Source organism: Prionailurus bengalensis, chromosome A2 (genome assembly GCF_016509475.1).
Source record: "Prionailurus bengalensis isolate Pbe53 chromosome A2, Fcat_Pben_1.1_paternal_pri, whole genome shotgun sequence".
NCBI classification, from domain to species: domain Eukaryota; kingdom Metazoa; phylum Chordata; class Mammalia; order Carnivora; family Felidae; genus Prionailurus; species Prionailurus bengalensis.
In genome coordinates, this window is record NC_057348.1 from 56380080 (window position 1) to 56404831 (window position 24752).

A 24752-nucleotide genomic window follows, 5' to 3' on the forward strand; every position below is an offset into this window, starting at 1 on the left:
TTTGAGAAGATTGGTGTCAATTCTTCCAATGTTTGGTAGAATTCACCAGTGAGGCTGTCAGATCCGGGGCTTTTTTTGGTCAAGTGGTCTTCGATTACAGCCTCAATCTCCTCCCTAGTTATGTACGAATCTCTTCCGATTTTCTCTTTCTTTGTGATTTAGTCTTAGTAGGTTTTCTAGGTCTAGAAGTTTGTCCATTGTATCTGGATTCTCCAATTAGCTGGAATACACTTGCTGATAGCACTCTAACCCTTTCTACGTCTGTAAGGAGTCAGCAGCAATGCAGTCATTGAGTCTTCTCTGCCTCCACCGGCAATCCGGCTAGCAGTTTGGTGTTTTCAAAGGACCAGCTCTTGGGTCCATTGATTTTCTCTTTCGTTTCTCTAGCCTCTGTTTCATTTATCTCTGCTCTAATCTTTATTATTTCCTTCCCTTTGCTACCTTTGGCTTTTTCTAGTTTCTTAAGTTGCACGTCTATGGTGTTGATTTAAGATCTGTCTTGATGTTTACTGTGAGCGTTTACAGCTATAAATTTCCCCCTCGCCACTGCTTTGTTGTTTTCCAGGAGTTTTGACGCGTCGTGTTTCATGTCCCTTCACCTCTACGTATTTTCGCATTCCACTGTGATTTCTTCTTCGACACATTGGTTCTTGGAGAGTGTGTTTTCAGTTTTCACAGCTTTTTAAATTTTCCACTCTTCCTTCTGTTACCCATTTCTGACTTCATCTTCTTGTGGTTGGAAAAGATACTTTGTATGCTATCTATCTTGTAAAATCTACTGAGACTTAACTCGTGACCTAATGCAAAGACTGTCTCAGAGAAGGTCCCGCGTGCCGTTATTGTTGGGTGGCGTCCCGTGCCCGTCTGTTAGATCTGGTTGGGCTATCGTGTTCTTCAAATCTTCTGTGTCCTTACTTAACTTCTGTCTGGTTGTTCTGTCCATTATTGACAGTGGGATATGGAAGGCTCCAACGATTATTATAGAACTATTTTTCCCTTCAGTTCTGTCGATAATGGCCTCTCATTATGTGTGTAAATGTTTATCTTGCTGTACTGAACCTCTTAATTCATATAAAATGTCCTTCTTTGTCTCTTGTAACATTTTCTGATTTAACGTCTGTTTTGTCTGGTATTATTACAGCCACTCCACCCTTTCTTTTGGCTACTATTTGCATGGAGTATCTTTTTCCTTCCTTTCAAGTTCAACTTTTTTGTGTCTTTGGATCTGAGTCCCTTGTAGGTAACAGATAGTTGGATCCTATGTTTTTATCCATTTCACTAATCTGTTTAATCTGCTTACATTTAAAGTCATTACTGATAAGGAAGGAATTCCTTCCGTGGTTTGCTCTTTGTTTTCTATATGCCTTAATTGCTTTCTGTCTCAAATTTTCTGCATGACTATCTTCTTTTGCATTTAGTTGATTTTTTTGTAGTGAAACATTTTAATTCCCTTCTCATTTCCTTTTGTGTATGTTCTGTGGCGTGTGTGTGTGTGTGTGTGTGTGTGTGGTTGCGTGTGGTTACCATGGGATTGCTTTTAACATCCTAAAGTTACAACATCGTAGTGTCAATTTATACCAGCTTAACCTCAATAACACATGAAAACTCAGCTACTTTACAGCCCTGACCCCACCTTCTGTCAGTTGTTAATGTCACAAAATTACATCTTTATGCATCTTGGGTCCAAAAGCATAGATGAATAATTAGGTTTTTAAATATATCAGTCTCTTAACATAGAGAACAAAAAGTAGAGCTACAGACCAAAGTCATAACAGTACTAGCGTTCATAATTGTCTGTCTGTTTACTTTTACCGGAGATTATGTCTTCAGAAGGCTTCGAGTTACTTGTTCAGTGCCCTTTCATTTCAACCTGAAGGACCCCCTTCACTGCAGGGCCGGTCTAGTCATCAGGGCAAGGCTTTCAGCTTTGGTTGATCTGGGAAGGTCTTCATTTCTTCCTCATTTTGGAAGGACAGTTTTCCCAAATGTAGGATTCTTGGTTGACAGCTTTTTTCCTTCAATGCTTTAAACACATCAACCCATGCCTTCTAGCCTCCAAGGTTTCTGATGAGAAATCTCCTCACAACCTTATCAGTGAACATATGATGAAAAGCAATCTTCCTCTGAGCTTTATAGATGTTAATAATGAGCCTTATCGTGTTTTACACAACACAACATTTCCTTATACGTTGTAGCACCATTTTGAGACCAGGAACTGGGTATTTTAAGTGTAGACATTACGAGGTCTATACAAGCCAAAATTACAGTTTTCTAAACTTGAAGTGAAAAGGCCACTGAACCATCTTATAGATGTTTATTTCTAACAAAGTAAATATCAATCTTGAAAAGCCCACACAAACAAACAAAAAGCCCATTGGGGGTCTTTTTTTTTATTGAGTAAAGGGGTTTTGGGAATAAAAAGTGAGGAAACCACTGTGGTCTCAGACATCCCAGCCATGATTGCCTAATTGGCCCATTTCTTGCTGTGCCCTCACAAAGCCCCATTGTGACGTCATGGCAAGACCTGTCTATATAAGACCCTGGCTCGGCTGGGTGTTTGGTCTTTACAGCCCAGGAAGCTTTGGTGACCTGTCGGCCTTTGACCCTAGCTAGTTTGATTTCGACTTCTCTTTTTTTCATTTTGTTTATTTTTTTATTTTCATTTTTCTTTTTTCTCTACTCCTTTTCTCTCCCAATTTTTTTTGCCTTTTTCTGTTTTTACTTTTTTCTTTTTTTCTCCTTTTTTAGTTTTTCTTTTTCTCAATTTTTCTTCGTTTCCTCCCTTCATTTTCTTTGTGTGTGTGTGTGTGTGTGTGTGTGTGTGAGTGTGTGTGTGCGCGTGTGTTTTTCATTTGTTTTTTTTGTGTTAGCGTTTTAGTACAGTTAGTATAGTTCATATTGTTAGTATAGTTCATATTGTTAGTATAGTTCATAAGCATAGTATTGTTAGTATTGGCAAATTTTGTAGGTTGGTATTGTTGGTTAGCATAGTCCGTGTAATTAGCATTATTTAGCGTTAGTATAGTTAGTAGGTCACCATCCTTCAGGGGCGTAAGGCCATTACCGCATCTGTATTTACGAGACCACCAGTGAGGGCAGCGTCGCCACGATGAAGCTGACCCCGCACATCCTAACCGGGAAGCAGTCTGATGTGAAGTTCATCAGGAAAACCCAGAAGGACCCCACTGGCCTCCAGGGACTTTGTCGTGAAGCCCAGAATATGAAGACCTCAAGTCACCCAGGTATTGTCAAGTCACTCGAGGTGATCAACACCAAGGAAACGTTAGTCCTCCATGCAACATATGTAAGCAGAGACAACCTGCGTGACAATTTTACACACCGTGGCCAAGTGACGGAGGAGGTTCCAGAGAAATTCTGCCAGCTGTTATCGGTTGTGGAGTACTGCCACCAACAAGGTATGATCGGCGGGTATCAGAAGCTGGAGACACTGCTTTTTGGCAAGAAGCTGAAGGTAAAACACACGGGGGTTGGACTGAGCATCCGGTTTGCTGGCTACAAACTCCACACTTTCTGGGACAGCCCCCCTTATTCTGCCCCGCGACTCTTCCTGCAGCAAAGGGAGGACACCCCTTCCGCAAATGCTTGGAGCCTGGGGGTGGTTTGGTACTGCTTGGGCACCGGGTTTGAGCCGTTTGAGGGGGAAGTCTTCTGGGAAGCAGAACGAAATATGGAAAACAGGGAACAGAGTGCCCTGATTTTCATGTCCCTGGAGAGTGAAAACATGTGGTACACGTTAACCACTATCCAGCCCACGATCTACACACCAACCAGAGTCCGCTGCTGGAGCTCCATCGCAACCTGTTCCAGCACAGGCCTGTCCTCAGAGCGGAGTAGTCTGACCTCCGAAGGGACCAGCATCGTGACCATGATTAGCGGGCCCAGATACAACTCACCAGCCACAAACTCCGACACCAGCAGTGAATACAGGCAGCCAGGGAGGATGTCCCTAGAGCCAAAAAATCAGGTTCTCAAACCTCTTGAGAAATTCAAAAATTTATTCAAAAAAAAACAATAAAATAGAACCCCAAAAAATGGCAAATAAATGAGAGCCATAAGAGAGCCACGTGTCCGTGCCTTTATTTTATTTTGTTTTTGAACTTTAACGGGACTTAAATGTTTGTTTTGAAACAGAAGGGACAGTGCGAGTGGGGGAGGGACAGAGAGAGAATCTCAAGTCTACTCTGTGCTATCAGCTCGGAGCCCGACGCGGGGCTCCAGCTCACAAAACAGATGGTGACCTGAGCAAGACCAAGAGTGGGACGCTTGGGCCACTGAGGCCCACCCAGGAGCCCCGTCCCTGCGTTTTAAGTGCAGGGAACGATGCTGAGCTCCAGGAAGCCCGGGGACATGGCACAGGAGATTGGCCAGGGCGACGGGTGGGACCAGATCCAGATCAGCTTCACAGGCTGGAGGAGTGTGGTGGGATAGTGACCTGCTGGATTTGGAGTTGTAGGAAGCACAAGGTGGAGGTGGTGAAGTTTTGGAGTGATGGGGGTTCGTGGGTCTGGAGCCGATGGCCAAGGAAGAATTCGTGAAGAAATCTTTGGTGCAAAAAGGTGATTTTATTAAAGCACGGGGACAGGTCCCATGGGCAGGGAGAGCAGCACTGGCGTCGTGACGGGTTAGGGGGAGAGCCAGAATTCCTTGGAGACTTACTCTAGGACTCAAGGTTCCAGGACCTTGAGGGGCTAGCTGTTGCCAGGAAAATGCCATTTCTTGCCGTTTAATGAAACCTCAGCCATGAGACCCTTTAGATGGATCTGGGCAGGCCATAAGCGTGGAGGATGATTGCCAGCATATATGTTGCAGGGGTTGAGATGAAGTAGATTTGTCATTATTTGTCATAGTGGCGTGTGGGCAGCGGGGGCCCCAGGGGTGGGTCACAATGGGGTATGGGCAACGGGAGCCCGGGGGGTGGGTCACAATGGCGTGTGGGGAGCGGGAGCCCCGGGGGTGGGTCACAATGGGGTATGGGCAGCGGGAGTCCGGGGGTGGGTCACAATGGCGTGTGGGTAACGGGAGCCCGGGGGCTGGGTCACAATGGCGTGTGGGCAGCGGGGTCGCCGGGGGTGGGTCACAATGGCGTGTGGGCAATGGGAGCCCCGGGTCCCCTTGCAGGGACTGCCCACCTGGTGGGGAAGGAATGAGCTGGGTGGAAACACTCTGGATATCACCCTCTCTTTCCTGTGCACCCACTGGGGACCAGACCTCAGCCGGTGGATGTCCCAGCTCTCCCTCCCCCACCCTCCCCCCTGCTGTCCCCCTCCTCCCTTCTGCCCTGGCTCCGGACTCACCTGCTCTCACTGGCCACAGGTGCAGGGTCCATCATGGCCCCCTTCCCTTCATGTCTCACTTTGGCCACCTCCAGAAGCTGACTTGGATGACCACGCATAGCAGGCTCTTTTTGCCCAGAGGTTGGGTCAACAGTAATCCACTCATCTCACTGGAAAGTCTTAAGACACCACATAAAACCCAATCATGGCTCTGTGCCCTCTGTATACATGACACAGAACCCCAGTATAACAGACTGGTGAGCAAGGAGGTGGGGTGAGATCAGAGGGTCCCTAGTAATGGCCCCCGAGGTGGAACTACTGAGAGGCTTGTCACCTCTGGGTCCCCCAGGAGATTCACTCCTCTCTCCCCTTCATCCCCGACCAGAAACACTCCAGATTTGGGCCAGCAGACTGCTTGACTGTACTGTGTTTTAAAGGACAAGGAGTGCATAATTCACTCATTTGTTCACTCAACAAACACGTTTACATGATGGTATATATGGTGGAGGTTCCATGGGGCACAGGACCCAGTTCCTGCCCTTGAGAGCTGAGGCCACCGGGAATAGGTAAGGGAGCGTGGAGTGCAGTTCCAGAGTCAGGTTCAGATCGCAGCTCTACCGCTGACTCGCCGTGTGACCTTGGGGAAGTCACTTAACCTCTCGGGGCCTCAGTCTTCCCCCCTATAAAATGCATACACTAGTGATGCCCGCCTCGAGGACAGCTGTGAAATTGAAATAAGGTCATTTAGAGAAGCTCTGGGAACACTGCCCAGGGCAAAGTGCGGCAAGTATTTACTGCTCATTTAGCGGCCATTACTGAGCACCTACTGTGTGCCAGGCACCAGGGATGCAGCAGTGATGGAGACACTGATGGGGTGCTAGGCCCCGGAGGGGTAGACAGGTGAGCAGTGCGGAATACCCAGGAGACCCCAGGTGTGGGAAAGCAGAGGCTCCTGGGGATCACACTCCCTCCACCTTGTCCTGCCCTGAACCTACAGCTGCTGGCCCCTCCTGCTCACCTGCCAGCCAGACCCCATTGTCCTGCGGCATCTGGGGAGCGCTTTGCCAATTGCCTGCCTCAAAGGTGCACTTGTCCTAGCTCTTGCCAGCTGGGGGGCCTCAGGACACTGCCTTGGCCTCTCATCACGTGCTTTCTTTCTGTGAGGGAGGACCCAGCCCCTTCCACGGGGGTTCAGCGAGGAGCAGGGGACAGAGTGGATGGCATCCAGCCAGCAGGGTCAGCTCCTGCGGTGACCGGGAAGCAGCTGGTCAGCTTTAAACACACCTGCAGCCCCCCTGTGGCTCACGGAGCCTCGTGGTCTGTGGTCTGCAGAGGTGGCCCAGGGCTGGTGATCTATCTGTGCCCCAGGTGTGGTGGACGGGGGTTAATTAAAAAGGTGGCTGGGAGATGAATTTCTGGAAACACAAATTGGAAACCAGTGGAAGCTATTGATCTGCCTAATGGGAAGCCGATGGTTTCTGAGCGTGCAGAGAGCTCTGGCTCAGGCAGGTGGCAGGAATCGATGTGGCCCCTTCCCCGAGTTGATCGGCCCCAGGTGCACTGGGAACATGGGTCGGGGAGGGGCCGAGGAGGTGCCATACAGTTCTGTGTCTGAACCTTCCTCATCTTGGCTATTGAGAACACCCAGGGCAAAGGAGACCCCGTGGCTTGCTGTGCCTGTGTGGACCCCAAGGCTCTAAACTCCTGTAAGGTGGACTAATGCTCCTGCTACAAAAATTCTCTTTTGAGGTTTTGTGAATCCCAACCCCTCCCACCACTGAAAGTCAAGTCTGGAACTCTAAAAAGGAGGCATAGGGAGGGAGGCCACATGGAGGAGAGGAAGGGTTCTATACAGGTTGCTATATGTCCATGGAGCCCATCCTTCCTCTGCCTCCCTGTCCCTCCCTTCTTCTTCTGTCACCCACTCCCCTTTCTCTGTTATAGCCGAAATTGGTCGTAGCCCCGTGGAAGAAGAAAGATGCCTGATGTGTCACTAGGGAGGCGAGGGATCCTTTGGAGGCATGCCCAGTGGGAGGACTTTCTTTTTCTTCCGGTTGAGTCTAGTTTCTCTTCACTCTTTGAACACTTGGAGACATGAATTAATTCCCCTGGTCACTGTGTCACTCATTTGTCGGCTCACTCGGCTGCTCACCACATCCATGTCTTCCCATCTTTATTTAGCTCAGCCTTTTTTTTTCAAGCAAGAAGGGAGATTTCTTAGGAGAACATAGACAGCCCAAGGACAAGCAGAGAATAGAGTAGCTGGTCCTCCCCAAAGACGGGAGCCAGCAACTGTTTAAGACATGAGAAGCCAAGCCTGCTGTATCTTCTCGCCATTCTGGCGTCACACATTCACTCACCTCTGCTCCCCTTTGTACATCACTAGACCCTTCCATCTTTTAAATCGCTTGGCTTCTCTCCATTTCCACTGCCATGATCCTAGTGTAAAGTACTATTCTTTTTTTTTTGCCTGGCAAACTGAGGCAGCCTCCTGAATTTTCTCCCGAATCCCACCCTTGCCCACTTCCAATCTGTGTCTCTCACTACAGCCAGAGGGATTTTTAGAAATGAACAGTTTATTCAACAGATTTCACTGATCCTAGGAAAGACGTCAAACTCATAAGCACGGTGTGGAACTGGATTACCACTCCCCCACATTCGGTGCCCTGTATCGAAGTGCCCTGCTCGGTTGGAGGATTATACAGCACGGCCCATGTTGTCCTCAGGCATGGCAGAGGGGCTGCTGAACAGTGAAAACAGATGTGAGCACACGCGTGAAGAACCAGTGAGTAATTTACCACTTTTCTTTTCCTTTTTCCACGACAATGGCAATATTCCAGATAGAGACAGACTGCTCTGTCAACCTGAGTGCAGAGGGGAGAGGAGACGAAGGAGAGCCACATGAGCATGTAGTCTGAGACATAAAGAAACTTTATTGTAGGCCACTGAGATTTAGAGAATTGTGTGTTATGCAGCGTAACCCATCCTAGCCTAACCGATACGCATAATCCATGAACTCTTGCCCATCGCCCCATTGCTTTGCTGAGGCACCACTGGCCTTTCGGTCCTTACACAAGTTGCTCCCTCCCACCTTACAACATTTGTCTGTGACTCTCTCTCTCCTGGGAAAGTTCTTCACTCCCACTGTTGGGCAGTTGACAGTTACTCACCAATGAGGTCTTGGCTTCGCTGTGAAGTACTCAGGAAAGGATGGCCTGGTCCCTGTTCAGAATACCTAGAATTTACCTTCTTTGTCATTAGGGCTCTTTCACTACACTCTAAGTTGGAGGAAAACAGAGCCCAAGGGTTTAGATCATGCTTCTTTGAGGCCCTACTCCACCCCCCACCAATGTGCCCGGGCCCATGCTGAGGGGCTGGAGGTAAGGGGGTACATCAGCCCTGCGCCCTGCTCCCACAACCTGCCCGTGACGGGGGAGCTAGGTGTGCAAGCAGCAGCATTTGAACCCATTGTGATCGTTCTAGCAGGAAATTAGTGTAAAGAGGCCAGCGAGAAGGCCAGGAAGAGGGGGAGTCAGAGATGGCTTTGAGGAGGATTTGGAGGTGTCCAGGTGGGGGGAGCTTCCTGGGAGAGTGGGCGATGGGGGGATCTGATGGAGGGATTGTAGGGCAAGAAGTGGTGCCCAGAGTTTCCAGGACTTGAAAGAGGATGAACCCAGGAGAAGTTGGAACCAGAAGTAAATAGCTGGCGTCTGTGTGTATTCCTGGGAACACAAGTGAGCGTTCCTGTTGGAGTGCCTTTGCAAGCTCATGGTGTTGGCTTCTTGGGGCCGAGGGATGGTGATAACGATGACAGTGGGTTCCAAGCCCTTTCACACAGTGGATATCAGTGGCAGGCTCTGATCCGAGGGTGTGGTGGGCGTGTGTGGGCAGCTGTGTTCCCGGACACAGCAGCGGGAGAGACATCTTTGTCTCCACTCTGCTCATTGGACACGTCTGGATGCCTTAAATCCCTGACTTTGTCTTCTTCTAAGAAAACCCGCCACGGTTCTTTCTAGTGAATCAAGGCTTCCTGTGTACACAGCCCAGTAGTCATTTAAAACGTGTATCAGGTGAACAAAATGGGAGACGAATCGCCGAAGCATCACGTCCCTGGGTATGATGTCTCTCCGCGTGATCTTGTTGTTAAAAGAATCCGCAGGGACCAGGATGAAACCAGATGCTCCATGATTAGGGGCTGTGGTCACTCAGCAGGCCCCTGCTCTGGGGAAGTGAGGTGTTTCCTGGGGTTTGAGGGCCCTGATGGGACATGACAGAAAAGCTACTCAGCCTCCCAGAAGGTTAGAGGGTGGGCAGTGATGCTGGAAAAGTCACCCCCCTCTGTGGCCCTTGAGTCTCTCGCTGTTGGAATAGGGAGGGAGGTACCATTCCCCGACTGCCAACCTCACTGGCTGTGCGGCTGAGGCAGTAGGTGGACAGTTTTCGGAGAAGCCCATCGATTCCAAGGAATTGTGGCTGTTTGATGGTATTATCTTCATGCAGGTGTGAGGTGGACCCTGCAGGGCTCCCCATACTGGAGGGGACAGACACCCACAGAAACTGGACCAGACCCAGCACACAAGCTCTCCTCAGGAAAGCTGACCTCTGTGTGGTGGTTGTCTAGAGGAAGGGACGTCAGCGCTCACTTGGGGGGGTGGGGGGGGGGTGGGAGGTAGATGGAATAGCACAACCAAGGAGGAGTCTTTTGAGCTGGGACCAGAAGGGGAGGAAGAGGGGACAGGCGGGGGCAGGGGGGGCAGGTAGGGAGGGGAGCAGAGGAGCAAAGGCCTGCAGGCCCCGCAGGCCTAGGCGGTGGTGCAAGGAACGCCATCCTCCTGCCTCAGAGAGCTGGTTGAATCTGGCACAACGGGGCCGCTTCCACGGCTCTCTGGGCTAGAGGGTGAAGCTGAGCTCCTGCCTGGCCCTCTGCCCGTCTTGCCGTTTTCAGGTCCAGCAGAGCTCACCCGCAGAGCGGAGACGTGAGCCTGCCCACCCGACAGATGGGAGCACGGGCTCTGGTCAGATGATGGGGGGGCCAGGGGCCCCCCCGCGGCGGACCGGAGGCCACAGGCATGGGCAGTGTAGACGCTGAGGCTGCACGCTGCCAGGGTCCGGCTAGGGTCAGTTCCAAAGCCAGTCGGCTCCTCCCTAGGGCCCCTGCCTCTCAGACTAGCTAGTGCCTGCTGGTGAGGCTTCAGAACCTTCCAGGCCACAGCTGGAGGGATCTGGATCTCTCCAGATCAGCAGGAAGGTATCACTTAGTGTGCCCTCTCAGACTGGCATCCCTGGCAGCCTGCAGGGCCCAGCTGCGGAGCCCAACGCTGTGTGTCTGTGCTCCATGTGAAACAGTGCTGCAATCCATGAGTAGTGTCCGCAGCGGGTGAGGAAGGGGAGACCTGGGTTATGCACGCCAGCCATTTGCCACTCCTGGTACACCCCCTCATTTTGCATATGGAGAAACTGAGGCCCAGAGGGAAGAATGCCCTCGTCCAATTGCCTGTCCTTTCACTTCCCGCTCTGGCCTCTCGACGGAACTCTTGGTACCCCCCGTGACACCACGTGAAAACAGTCAACTATGTGTGTGACAAGGAAATCATAGTGGATGTGTCTGGACCCACACCATGTTCTCTTCTTGTTTTTCTCCTTTGCCTCTGTTCTGTTTTAATACTTGGTGTGTTTCGTGCATTATGAAGGATGGTGGGACAATGAACATCCCTGGGCCCGCAGCTCAACTCCAGAACTAGAACATTCCCAGTCACTTCCATCTTCTCCTTGCCTGGAGGTCACCCCTCTCTGCAATTTGGTGTTTGTTTGTTTGCCATTGTCTTGCTCACAGGCCGACTGAATAAGCCTAAACATTAGATTGCTTCTTTGTTCTCAAGCTCTAAAAACTTGCTCTCTGTATGTAGATCTCTAAAATTTGCATTTTTGTACCCAACATTTCCCTCTCTCTGAGCTTGAGCTGTGCTGCTGTGTAGCTGGAGTTTGCTGTCACCGGTGTGGAAAGAAATTGTGTGACTGTGCTACAATTTCTTTTTGCATTGCTCTGTCAATGAGTATCTGGGTCATTTCCTCTCTCCCCCTCCTCTTGCTAAGAGTGCTGCGACGAACTCTTCTTGGGTGTGCCTTGTGTGGCTCCTGGGAGTGGATTTGCAGGGTTCTAAGGCATGGGACTGGTCAACCTAACAAGAAAAGGCCAAAGCGGTTTTCAGCGTGGCCAGACCAGGTTTCACACTCATCAACCGTGGGTGCCAGCTGATCTGCATCCTCTCAGACCCTCGGTGCTGTCAGATGTCACATGTCTTCCTCACTGTGAGCCTGATGGATGTGAAATCTCTCACGGGGACCTTACCTTGCACTTCCCTGCATCCTCGTGACATCGGGCAGCTTTTCCCGTGTTCATCTGTGCACTCCGTTTCCTCCTCTACCACATGCCTGCTGTGGTCTTTTTGCTCATTGCCTCTCTTCTTCCTGTGGATTTGTAGGACTTCTTTATGTATTCTGGATACTGATCCTTTGCTAGTTGTACATATGCCAGAGGCCTTCTGCTTTTAGTGATTTGTCTTTTCACCCGTCATTTGGTGAAAGAAAATTTACAATTTACAGCAGTCAAACCTATCGATTTTTTTTTATGCTTACTGAGCTTTTAACACCTTGGTAAAGAAATTGTTCCCAACGCCAAGTTTGCAAAGATATTCCCCCAGAATATCCCCCTCTTCTATCCTCAGCTTCCAAGGCTGAGCCAGGCCAGCTGGTGTTGCTCCTGTTTGTGGCCGGGGAGTCCCAGCTCCAGTTATAGACTTCTCTCTTTTGTAGGCTCTAGAAACTCTGAGAAGGGCCCTAAATGGTGGGCCCTCAATTAAGGGGTTCCAGAAGGCAGGAGCCCCAGGGACGCCTTGCTTTCTGAAGCCTCTTGTGTTCCAGGGAACTGCTCTCTGTGGCCACCTCAAGACGAGGTGTTTTTGACAAACATGTGTCACCTGCATGACACTTGTAAGCAGTTACGCCATGGCCATAAATCTGGGCTTGTGCTGCTGAGTGTGATACCGGCTCCTACATGTGGCTGAAGCACTGCCAACAGTGCCTCTGATGGTTTGTCTGGCAGTGGGGGGTGCCAGGGTGCTTCAGAACACATCAGCTCCCAGTCAGTGGCTGTGTGCTATGAAGGTCCCAACACCGACATCTTTCTCAGCATCCCACCCTCCCTTCCTAACCTTTGCTGGCTCCCGCTGGATGTCTCACAATGTGGACACTTTTGCACCCAGTCATGCTAATTGCTCTGAAAAGAAATAAAGCGGGAGGAGTGTGCAGGGAGTGACACAGGCCATTTGTAAGAATGATCTGTGATCTCCGGTTTGTTTAACAAAGCCTACTGGGTCAGAGCCTGAAGGAAATGGGGGGGAGCCGTGCGGGTATCCGGGAATAGCATGCTAGTCAGGAGAGCTGCACATGCAAAGGCCCGGAGGTCAGGTTCGGTCTTAGGGGTTGGAGGCAGGTGTGTCTGGAGTGCAGTGAGAGGCGCAAAGCTGGGAGCAGGGTGGGAGTAGGGAGCATCGTGTGGGATGGTGAGGCATTTGGCTTTCACCTGGAGTGTCATGGAAAGCGGCTGGAAGGCCCTGGGTAGGTCCAGGAAACCATAGAGGAGGCCCGATGGCTTAGGCTCAGCCACTACCGGGCCAACTATACCTTGGTCGTAACTGACTGTACTGACTGTACTGACCATTCTGACTGTAGATCCTAGCTGTAGAGCAGAGCCCAGGTAACAGCAAACATGAGGGCCAGGTGAAGGTCCTGAGGCCAGCCAGTCCATCTGTCTGCAGCCAGGCCCCTGCCTATAAATCCTGCAGCTTGTGCATCCTGCCCAGAATGCTGAGATGCCTGGATCAGTTAGTTTCTGCTGCAGATTAACCACCCCGAAATGTAGCAGCTTGCACCAACTGTTGACTTAGCTGAGCAGCTAGCTGGTCGGGCAGGTCTTCTGGGCTCCCTCAAGCATGTGTGGTCAATGGCAGGGATCGGTTCATTGCTGGCTGGCTGTTGGCCGGGGCGACTAGGGGTGGTGGTGAGTGGGCTACATGTGTCCCATTCTTCCAGGAAGCTGTCTGGGCTTCTGCACATGGTGGTGCCAGGGTCCCGAGAGGGTGGGCACGCAAGGCCATGAGGCTCTTTGAGGCCTATGCCTGAAATTGGCACGGCATCATTTCCACCACATTCTGTCGGCCAGAGCAAGTCACGGAGCCAGCGCAGATTCAAAGCAGGGGGATCTAGACCCCACCTCTGATGGGAAGAGCTGCCCCATCATAGTGCAAAGGGTACGGAGACAGGGGGGTGGAGGAACAGAGCTGTTTAGGGGTCAACCGCAGTGTCCCATCTTCTTGAGAGAGGAGCAAGGCAGGAGCCAGGGCCCCAGAATAGTCAGTCATGGCTGTGTCTCTGTCACCCTGAAGAAACCAGACCCCCAACAATCCAGGACTAGGCAGAGGAAGCTCGGACCATTTGTTACTTTGTCACCAAATGCCACCTATCCAGTAGCGATAGACTCAACAGTCCCCATGGAGGTGTCTTTTCTCTGGGATGCTTACACCCAAGGACTGCACAGATCATATGGAACATCACACACCTTTGGCACCACCTCTTCCAGAAAGCCCTCCAGGCTTCTTCTGGGCTCTCCCAGGCTCACCCCCCCACCCCTGTCACAGAAGACAGTGTACTTGTGTCCCTCATTGGTGCACGTGTGTCAGCCTCCTGATTCAGAAAAGCCAAGGCCTGAGGATGGGGCTGTGTCTCACTCACCCCGAATCCCTACTCCTAGCTGGGAGTGTGCACTGAGGATGAGGCTGGCAAGGTATGGGTATGCTGGGGACATGCATTCAGTGCTGACTCACAGTTGATGTCTGCAAGGGAAGGGGAGGGTCACTGTACCTGGTAGCAGGCCCCAGATGAGCTTGGCCTGGAGCCGGGACGGGGGGTGCTGGGAATGGATGCTGGATGCAGGCGGCAGCCAGAGCTCAGCGGAGCAAGGGCAGAGACCACAGTCCTCTTGCAGACAGAAATGGGTCTCAAGCTCTGGGCGCCAGCACCAAAGCAGGAAGGCAGCCCACAGGAGAGCATGCAGAGAAGCCACTCCGGGTGTTCAAGGCCAGCACTGGGCAGATGGAAAGGCAGGCAGGGCCTGCCAATCCTGAGGAAAAAAGAAACATCAGCCACGTTTGGCTATGGTCAGCTTTTGTTTACTGGAGTTTCCCTTCCCTGAGATCCACTGTACCCAAAATCAATATTATTAGCATTAAAAAAGAGAAACAAGCCAACTAGGATGTAGCAACCCCGAATGCACTGTGGTTTCGGTGCCATCACAGTGCAGGAGAAAAATCTTCATCACCTTCTCATGCATACCAGAGACAAGGGAGGGAAGAATGGAAGCTGGTTGGGGGGCGGTCTTCACGAGGCCTCCAGGAGTGCCTCCCTGGGGCTCATAATGAGTTAAGCCAGCCAGGCCTGCTGGTGTGCCAGCTCGTCCTGCCCACCTGGCGTCAGCACCATTGCCCCGGGCTGGGCCGGGCAGTCTCCCTTGGGGAGAGAGCTTCAAGCTTTTGCAGTTTGTAGTGGTCTGTTGTATTTAGAAACCCGAGCATCCCAGAGTCATAAATTACCTTGAACTAGTTTGCTAACCCTTGTGACTCGGTACAGCGCCTTCTCAGAAGCGGCCAGTTATGTAACTGACTGCGTGAGGCATGGCCCAGTCCCCTCAGTGAGGCAGTGTGTGCCAGGCCTGGCGTGGATGGTAGCCACCCAGGACCACGGGGACAATGCAGGGAGGTGCCGCAGGTCTGGGCATGGCATTTCTGTGGAAATGCACTCCAGAAGGGAGAAGGGTCTGTGAGTCCATGAAGTGGGATTCTCACTCCCAGCACGTGGTCGTGAGATCTGTACCACATGGAAGAGGCAGAGCGCACCATGTAGTTCAGCATCTCCTGTTACGTCCCTGCTAGAGGATCAGCTCCTGCTTGCACCTTTCCAGGGATGAGGGCTCATCACTGCCTGAGACATTTCACACTGACAGGAAGTTAGCTTCCTGCAAATTCCAGCTCCATCATCTGGGTACATGTTCTGAATCCATGCTTGCAACAGCCTGGACAGAGTGGGAGGCCGTTGCAAGGCTGCTGGCCAGCTAGGATGGCTCTCCCAGCCTTTGCTCCATTGCCACAGCCCTCTGGTCACAACAGGTGCTAAAGGGCCCATCTGGTTAGACATTCCAAGTGTTATCCCTGAACTGCAAGTTCATTGGCCACGGCAATGTTGACATCAAGAGAAACACGTGTCATTTTCTTATCTCTAAAAAGAGCTCCAACCCCCTCCCCGTTTTTGTATTCAGAAAGCAGAGGGGTGACCCACACTTTCTGGGGTCATGGGGAGGAGATTCAGGTGTGAAGGGAGCATCTGCTTGTAATGTGGGATCCAGTTCCAGGATCCCCTGGCGTTCCTTGAAATTTGCTGGAGAAACAAAACCCATTTGATGTTCAAACCCAGGCTTCCAACAGAATGGGACAGCTGAAACGGCCCAAAAATGGACAAACCGCATGAAACAGGTTTTGAAGGCCGCAGCCTTTCTGGCAGTCTGAGCCTCCCGGAGCAGCAGGGGACGGGTTTTGCCGGGAGACGCCCGTTTGCGATGGCGCGCGCTACTTTTCCCCCGGGCGAGACAGGTGCAAACTCAGATGTATTCATTTTCCACAAACGAAACAACTCGGTTTTGACCATGTTGCGGACCTAGGACTTGGCTCCCTTGTTCCCGGGGGGCGTGTGTCTGGTTTTCACTCCAATCCGAAGGAGCCTGTGGAGGCTCCCAACTTTCAACCTTCTAATGATATAGATTTACTGGTTTCAGGGGGTTCGGGGTGGGGGTGGCGGGGGGAGGTGGGACAATAAGAGTGATGCAGAGTGTGGAGTCTGAAGGAATGATTAGCTGCATGGAGGGCCCGGGGCCAGTGCTGATGCTGTAGTTAAGGCACAAGGACTTTCCGCAGCACCAAAGCATCACCTTTTGCTTCTCATCGACCCCTTGACACGAACTCAGTCATGTTCACTGATAGGAATCAGTGCCACGTGATGAGTGTTCGCCATGGGTCGGGGCCTCACCGCACCTGTGCAACCAACCCCACCCTTTCAAGAGGGTTATGGTGCGCCCCACGGCTTTCAAATGCAGATCTGAGACTTCCCACCCAAAGCCTTTCCAGGTCCTGTCCTTCGTGCCTGTGGAAGGTACAGACTTCCAAGCCCTGTCCTTGACATGTATGACTCAGTAGGGTCGGGGGGCGGGGCCCGAGACTCTGAATTTTGCCCCCTTCCCGCGTGATCCCAGCAGGCAGCCTGGACACCTAGCCTCTGTCCAAGCAGGCCGGTGTCCAGTATTGGGCTGTGCCCAGCTCACCGGTGTGAGCTCAGAAACACCGAACAAGCAGTTCCCGTAGGTCCCCCCACCCCCCACCCCTGGCAGAAGAATCCTAAAACCCTGACTGGCATTTTCCAAAGGTCCCAGCAAGCTTCTCGGGACGCTGAGCAGCCAGCCAGTGAAACCTGAGGACTGCTTGTTTGGGGAGCGTGGGGACTGCTTCTGGAGAAGGTGGGCTTGGTTACAAGTGTTGTCTTAATTGGCACAAGGACGTGGAAGTGAAAGCAATGAGTCCAAATTAATCCGTTTTCCTGTGAACATCTCCCACCACTCCACGCCAAGGCGAGGCAGCCTTTGTAATTAACTGACTGGGCCTTTGCTCCCCCCAAACCCAAAATGGGAGCGTGCAATTTGTTTTGTGTGCGAGGTGGTATGAAAATTGCCAAAGTTGGCAGATGAGGCTGGGATGTTGGTGGAGCTGGGTAAACAGGGCTGAGCTGTCTGTCACCTCCAGGTCAGAATGGGGAGCTGGCTCCAAAGCAGGGATGGGGGCTGGGGCCACGGAGGTGCTGTGCCGAGGGCTGAGCAGGTGGCCTTGGGAGGAGAGCAGAAACTTCTTAGCACTGTGGATGGGAGTAGAGGCACTACAGTTCTGAAATCAAACCCTTCTCCTCGTCCTACCCTGTGTCACCACGGACCAGACACTTAACTCTCCAAGCGTCAGAGTCCACGTGGGTTCAGCGGTCTTTACTGAGTGCCTGCCATATGTAGTGAACCCAAGTTCATCTGCCTGATGCGCATAAAGACCATCACTGAGACATGGAGTATAAAGCAAAGCAAGAGTTTATTCCAGAGGCAGGAGGGCGAGCCTCACATCCACCTCCCTAGAGGAGGAGAGCCAGGGGTACTTAGCGGCAAAGGAAAAAGGTCAGGGTACAAAGTTGTGGCTGCTAACCCTTTGGTTACCCTTTTCAGTCCCCAGGGTCTTTTGATCCGTCCTCATTCTTGTGGGTATTGGGACCACGACCGGCCGCGGCCGTTACTTCCTGCTGAGGTGGGGTGAAGACTGGGGTTAGACAAGTGGAAACTTTGGGGTGGAAAGGAATGTTCTGCATTACCGGGATTTTTGTACTTTGGTCAATAGTTCCTGTACCATGTTGTGTCTAGGGTTTTAGGGGTACTAGAGAACAACAGGTAGCATGTTGTACTCATGGCTTGATTCCCTTGGACCAGTTCCCCCGAGTCGGAGGTTCAGGTCCGGCAGAGGCTCACTGGTCTGAGCCAGGTCCCTTTCGACCTCCTCCCTGTTGACAGGGTGTAGGGAACCTATGGATTCTTGTCATTCCAGTGTGAATCCACGGCTCAATTCCCTGTAGTTTCGGAGGAGTGGGGGGTCAACAGCACCGCACAGGGTCTGACCTGTCCAGTGAGGCTGGAGCTGGTCCTCTGGGCTCCCGCTCTTCAGGTCTTTAGTGACATCTTTAGTGACACCTTTTGATGTCACTAAGGGATTCAGGCAGCGTGAAGACACATCTGTGAGGTACATCAGCCTGCCGGAAGCAAACTCAGGCCCTGGATGTACCTGATACTATCCAAATCGCTGGTGGGAGCCCCGCCAGCGACTCCTAGGTCACGAAAAGAACATAGAAAGTCTTCCATATAACATTCCACAGGGGCCTAAACCAAGCCCTCTTCTAGGGACCACTCTTTCCCAAAGCAGGGCAGATGGCACGGGTTGTTCCCAAGTGAAGTGGGTTTCTTGGCAGAGCTTTGCCAAAGTTCATTTTTTCCCCTTTTTCCACTCTCTCGGTGTCTCCCGGAAGCCTGTGATTTCCACTGAATGCCCAAGGCCTTGGACACTGTGGTTGTCACTCCATTGTCACTCTGAATTATTAGTGGCACTTCAAACCTAGAAATGATCTCGCTTAAAAGCATTTTGACAACTCCTGAGGCCTTCTCTGAACAGCAGGGAGGAACCTCAACCCTGTTGATAAAGGTGTCTACAGATACAAGCAAACCCCGAGAATTACCCATTGTTCTTTGCATTCCGGGAAAGGCTGCGTGCCGGTCTTCCCCAGGTTTGGGGCCTCTCAGTTGTATACCCTTGAGAACTTGTGGGCACCCAGTCTTAGGATTGGTTTGTAGCACAAGCGTTGCCTTTTGTAGCATTTCGCTGAAATCAGAGCCCGCAGTATACTTCTGGATCCACTAGAGAGTGGCATCTTTCCCATAAAGGGTGCTTCGAAGAATGTGGCTAATTATTTCTTTCATCAGATGCCCTAGGGTAAGGATTCATTCTGTTTCCAGCCGGGGTCAATGCCAGCACGGTGTCCAAACCCCCACTCCTTACTTAACTCCTCTTTGGTCCTCCAAGGGACGTTGGGGTTGATATGTAGTTAAGTCTATCTTTGGCACTAAAGCTCTTCCAGAGGGTCTTGGAGTCTTTGACGGGCTGCCAGCATGGTTCCCTTGGGCAGTCGGTCCACTGTGTGGCGTCTTCCGCAGTGGACGATGGCTGATGGGTCACCGCTGCACCCAGCTCTTCCTTGTCTTTGACCCGTGACACCGTCCCCATCCGTGAACACGTCCACGTCTGGATGCTCCGATGGCAGCTTGTCCAGTCGGGATGGCTGTGATCAGCTTGTTCAGCTATCCGTGTGTCTCTGGTGATCTTTCTGAGTGGCCCTCAGATCACCGGGCCACTTTTCTCTCCCGTGTACCTCGGGTGGCCTGGCTTCGGTTTGCGGGGCTTCAGGGAAAAGCAGTTTCCGTTCTCAGTGCTTCCAGTCAACACGGTGGGAGAAAACTGGAAACCTTAGTTTGGAGAGTCAGGGTCAGACATTCAAGGAAACCAGAAGAATTCAGGACCCAGCCCAGGTGTATAGACAACCAACGAACACTCAAAGACGGTTCCTCGGAACTATGATCTTACATGTTCACAGGTGTGTTACTGGAAAAATCTCCCTCTCTGAAACCACCCTCATTTCCACCAAAGATAGCCAAATTAGGACACATTTGTTTGTAAAATTGTCCAGTTGAAGCTGGGCCCTGTTTACACAAGCGCCATCACAACGGTGATTGGTCATATAGGTGTTTGTTTTTTTCAATCTGCTTCGCTGGAACTTTTCGTAAGGAATGTCAGATTGAACTTCTAACAGCCTTGTCAGGCTAAAGAAGCCAAGCCAGATACTGGCCATCAGCCTTTGCCTGCCATACCTATAGATTTGGGTGGCTCCCTCTCTTCTCGAGATCCCCCAAATACCCTGAGGTTCCTGCACCTGCCAGGAAGTGACAACCTTCCTTATTCGCCTGGTAGGGCTGCTGGAAACTTTGTAAGCAAGGTACCAGGCAAGTTTTCCAAGGGGCTTCATTGGCTCGGCAAAGTCAACCTTAATTAGCTCCTTAAAGCTCTCTGATTGTAGCTGAGTCTAGGCATATCTCCCTCAACTATGACATTCCAGTCAAAGCCTTGGCAACATGACCAATGTTTCCAGTGGCGTCCTGTTGCAAGGAGAACGGATTCGTATCGAACTTCTGCAAATAAATACACTGCCGTGAAAGTACAAGAATACTCCCTGAGAGTTTTGAATTCTGGTGGTACCAGGTAGGGAGAAAGGGATAAATGTTTCCTATCTGTTTATGAAGAAATTAGTTACCAAACGTCTGCCAAATGTCATGGGCAGACTTAAATTTAGAAGAGCAAACATTAGAGGACCAGCAATGTTTACACAAGTGTCTGTTTGAAAGCAGGTTCCCCATTAGTTCTGGGAATTCTTACTAAGCTTAGCTTTATGATCCTGAAGGGATCAGAGAGCTGTATTTGTCAATGCAGTGCAGCTGGCAAGGAGATTCTGTGACACACGATACTTCAGTAGTTAGTATTACAAGCGATGACGCTATACCAGGACATATCAAAACCTTAGGAATCTTATAAAATCTCTAGGACACTTAGAGCAATCACCCATACAACAAAGCCTAAGAAGGTTCCTCATCGCTTATTTGACGATGCCTCCCGTGTCATTTGACACACCAGGGAATAAGCCTAATTCGTCAAAAAGACTTCCATTCACAAGCTGGGTTTTTGGAAGTTGGTGAAATACCAGAAGGTTTCAAAACAGGTGCCTAAATAGGATTACAGATCATTACAAAACAGGATACTTATTTAGCCGGGATGGCGAGAAGAGATTCTCAAGGTAAATGCAGACAGCAAGGTAACTGGAGCTGTGAGCAAACCTTAGCTCTCTTCACACTGAGCAGATTCAACTTTCTTAAATAAGCAAAGACCTAACAAAGACAAGACATAGGAACTTCGTTTTTCTAGGCAGATTAAAGATAAAGAAAAACCTCTGTTGATAATGTAGACCCATCATCTAAGAAGCCTCTGTCACATGAACAGTGAGAAAACCCAAATTCCAGTCTTATACCGCTGTACTTTGGATATTAAAACTCATTCGTTGCAACAGGATGAATTTTTAAAAAGATATGCAGTCCGTTCTTTCTTCCTCCGTGTCACCTCCCACGTTGATACATACATACTTATTTGGACAAGGACATCCAGGACGCTGCATGGGTCTGAGTTCTTGTGACGGGTGTTGGGATGTGCTGACCAGAATCTCCGGCAGGAACCCGGGTCTCCCAGCCATAGCAATGCTGCCTACAGCCTTCGACGCTCAGACGTCATCAGGGATCGCCTTGACTGTAGGCAGCGGCCTTGCCAAGGGCATTGCCCGCTGCCCAGGTGGTCACATCCAAAGACGCTTACGAAAAGCCAGCCCCTTTCACCTAAGTTTGGATGCTTCCGAAGGGCAGTCCAACTTTTGGGACGGCTCAGAGAGTCGGCTAAGGCTTCCGTTGAAGTGTCACTGCTCAACTTCTGCCTGGCATCTTTCTCTGCCTCCCCCTTCTCTTCCCCGGGGGTCGATCGCTGCCCTCATAAACTTGTTTCTTACATGCGAAACTCCAGAATCTCGGTCCCGACCATGCATAGCATTTCTTTCGAAAGATTCCCTTCTCGCAAACCTTCTGCAATTTTCCCTTTCGCATTCCTTCAGATTTTGTCCTACGTTTTCCCCTCTTTATTTTTTTTTAATTTTGTTTGAGAGAGAGAGAGCACAAGTGGGAGAGGGGGATAGAGAGAGACACACAGAGAGAGAATCTCAAGCAGGCTCCACTTGGAGCCTGACACGGGGCTCAATCCCACAACTCTGGGATTATGACTTGCGCAGAGGTCAGGAGTGGGATGCTCAACAGACTGAGCCACCCAGGTACCCCAAGTTTTCCCTCTTTGAATAACCGGTCACACTTTCATTAAATACAGAATTTTTCCCTTATTTTTTCAAGTAGCCTTAATTACATTTATTAAAATTATTTACATCTGTCTGTCTGTCCTTCGCTTGCCCATAAAGCTTCAGAAGCCATTGGACAGGGCTCTAACGTCGTTTTCTTTTCCATCACATTTTGTGACAGTCACAACACCAACAGCTGGTTTGACTTATAGTAAACACAAGCAGAGTGAAACTACCATATTTAATGTTGACAATTCTAAAGACTTATCTCCATTTTAACTAAACAAACAACGTTACATTAGCTTTCATACCAAATATTTTCCAAGATCACTTGAACTTGAAAGACACCTGGGGTTAGTTTCTATCTTTCTGAGTTTTAGAATTCCCAGTTCTTTTTTTTTTTCTTTTAAATTTTTTAATGTTTACTTTTGAGAGAGAGACAGAGAGACAGAGAGAGACAGAGCATGAATGGGGGAGGATTACAGAGAGAGGGAGACACAGAATCTCAAGCAGGCTCCAGGCTCTGAGGCCTCAGCACAGAGCCCTACGTGGGGCACGAACCCACAGACCACAAGAGCATGACCTGAGCTGAAGTCAGACGCTTAACCGACTGAGCCACCCAGGCGCCCCTAGAACACCCAGTTCTTACAAGCACTTGCCTTCAAACCAGCTAAGTAGAGCACTTTTACAAATTAATTTTCACAAACACCACCCAGAGGTAAACTATCTCACATTTACAACATACATAGACACACATACCATTACACAAACAGGGTGCAAGCAAAGCCTTAAGGGCCCAGTTTCCTAATATCTCCCTTTTACAAAACACAGCTAAGTGCAAGATGGTCTTACCATTTATGGATCCCTTCATCGGTTGTCTTTCTCAGGAGTCTGATGAATATTGTGGTGGAGCAGAGTTGACAAAAAAAAAAAAAAAAAAAAGATGGCCTCGTTTGGGAGACTCCAGCCCATAGGGCTGGATGTGCAGATAGATTGTCCTTGCCCAGTGTCCAACGAGGACATGGCTTGTTGTATTCAAAGATGCCCAAAGCAGTCAAAGCAGCTGACAGACCAATTGAAGCCCAGGTTACCTCCGTGAATTTTCCCCTCCCCACCCCACCCCCTGCCCCGCTTCAGCTGTGTCCAGTCTGCAGTGTGGCCCATCCGTTGTGGACGGAGGCTCTCAGAAGAGGTCCATAGATGTTCAGCCTGATTCTGGAGACACTACTGGTCCTCTCTTTCCACAGACAAGAGAAAGGTCTCTTTTGTCACTGAGAAAATAACTAATCTGGCTGGATATTTTAGAAAACTCCTCTGGTGACTGTCTGGAAGGTGGCCCAGAGATATTTAGGGTGCATCAAAGCAATGCCAGCCTGATAGAATTAGTTAGGAAGTGTCCTTTCTTCTGAATTTTTTGGAAGAGTTTGAGAAGATTGGTGTCAATTCTTCCAATGTTTGGTAGAATTCACCAGTGAGGCTGTCAGATCCGGGGCTTATTTTTGTCAAGTGGTCTTTGATTACAGCCTCAATCTCTTCCCTAGTTGTGTACGAATCTCTTCCGATTTTCTCTTTCTTTGTGATTTAGTCTTGGTAGGTTTTCTAGGTCTAGAAATTTGTCCATTGTATCTGGATTCTCCAATTAGTTGGAATACATTTGTTGATAGCACTCTAACCCTTTCTACGTCTGTAAGGAGTCAGTGGCAATGCAGTCATTGAGTCTTCTCTGCCTCCACTGGCAATCTGGCTAGCAGTTTGGTGTTTTCAAAGGACCAGCTCTTGGGTCCATTGATTTTCTCTTTCGTTTTTCTAGCCTCTGTTCCATTTATCTCTGCTCTAATCTTTATTATTTCCTTCCCTTTGCTACCTTTGGCTTTTTCTAGTTTCTTAAGTTGCACGTCTATGGTGTTGATTTAAGATCTGTCTTGATGTTTACTGTGAGCGTTTACAGCTATAAATTTCCCCCTCACCACTGCTTTGTTGTTTTCCAGGAGTTTTGATGTGTATTGTTTCATTTCCCTTCACCTCTACGTATTTTCGCATTCCACTGTGATTTCTTCTTCAACACATTGGTTCTTTGAGAGTGTGTTTTCAGTTTTCACAGATTTTTAAATTTTCTACTCTTCCTTCTGTTACCGATTTCTGACTTCATCTTCTTGTGATTGGAAAAGATACTTTGTATGATATCTATCTTGTAAAATCTACTGAGACTTAACTCGTGACCTAATGCAAAGACTGTCTCAGAGAAGGTCCCGCGTGCCGTTATTGTTGGGTGGGGTCCCATGCCCGTCTGTTAGATCTGGTTGGGTTATCGTGTTCTTCAAATCATCTGTGTCCTTACTTACCTTCTGTCTGGTTGTTCTGTCCATTATTGACAGTGGGATATTGAAGGCTACAACGATTATTATAGAACTATTTTTCCGTTCAGTTCTGTCAATAATGGCCTCTCATTATGTGTGTAAATGTTTATCATTTTTTCTTCTTGCTGTACTGAACCTCTTAATTCATATAAAATGTCCTTCTTTGTCTCTTGTAACATTTTCTGATTTAACGGCTGTTTTGTCTGGTATTATTACAGCCACTCCACCCTTTCTTTTGGTTACTATTTGCATGGATTATCTTTTTCCTTCCTTTCATGTTCAACTTTTTTGTGTCTTTGGATCTGAGTCCCTTGTAGGTAACAGATAGTTGGATCCTATGTTTTTATCCATTTCACTAATCTGTTTAATCTGCTTACATTTAAAGTCATTACTGATAAGGAAGGAATTCCTTCTGTGGTTTGCTCTTTGT

The 24752-nt window shown here is 49.7% G+C and overlaps 2 protein-coding genes across 2 annotated transcripts in view; both read left to right on the forward strand.

Moving 5' to 3' along the window:
- The window catches only part of IQSEC1 (IQ motif and Sec7 domain ArfGEF 1), a 449412-nt gene that overhangs the window by 195600 nt on the left and 229060 nt on the right, over positions 1-24752 (forward strand).
- Positions 2789-4078, forward strand: LOC122487560 (serine/threonine-protein kinase MARK1-like). Its single transcript, XM_043588242.1, has 2 exons — positions 2789-3472; positions 3575-4078. Exons 1-2 carry the CDS (start codon positions 3110-3112, stop codon positions 4034-4036), a joined length of 825 nt encoding a protein of 274 aa, XP_043444177.1. The 5' UTR covers positions 2789-3109; the 3' UTR covers positions 4037-4078.

What these genes read in the sequence shown, in the direction of transcription:
- LOC122487560 (XM_043588242.1), top strand. Translation starts at nt 3,110, where the DNA reads ATGAAGCTGACCCCGCACATCCTAACCGGGAAGCAGTCTGATGTGAAG. An exon ending in TTTTTGGCAAGAAGCTGAAG is followed by an intron (nt 3,473 to 3,574) that starts GTAAAACACACG and finishes CTCTTCCTGCAG; the next exon opens with CAAAGGGAGGACACCCCTTC.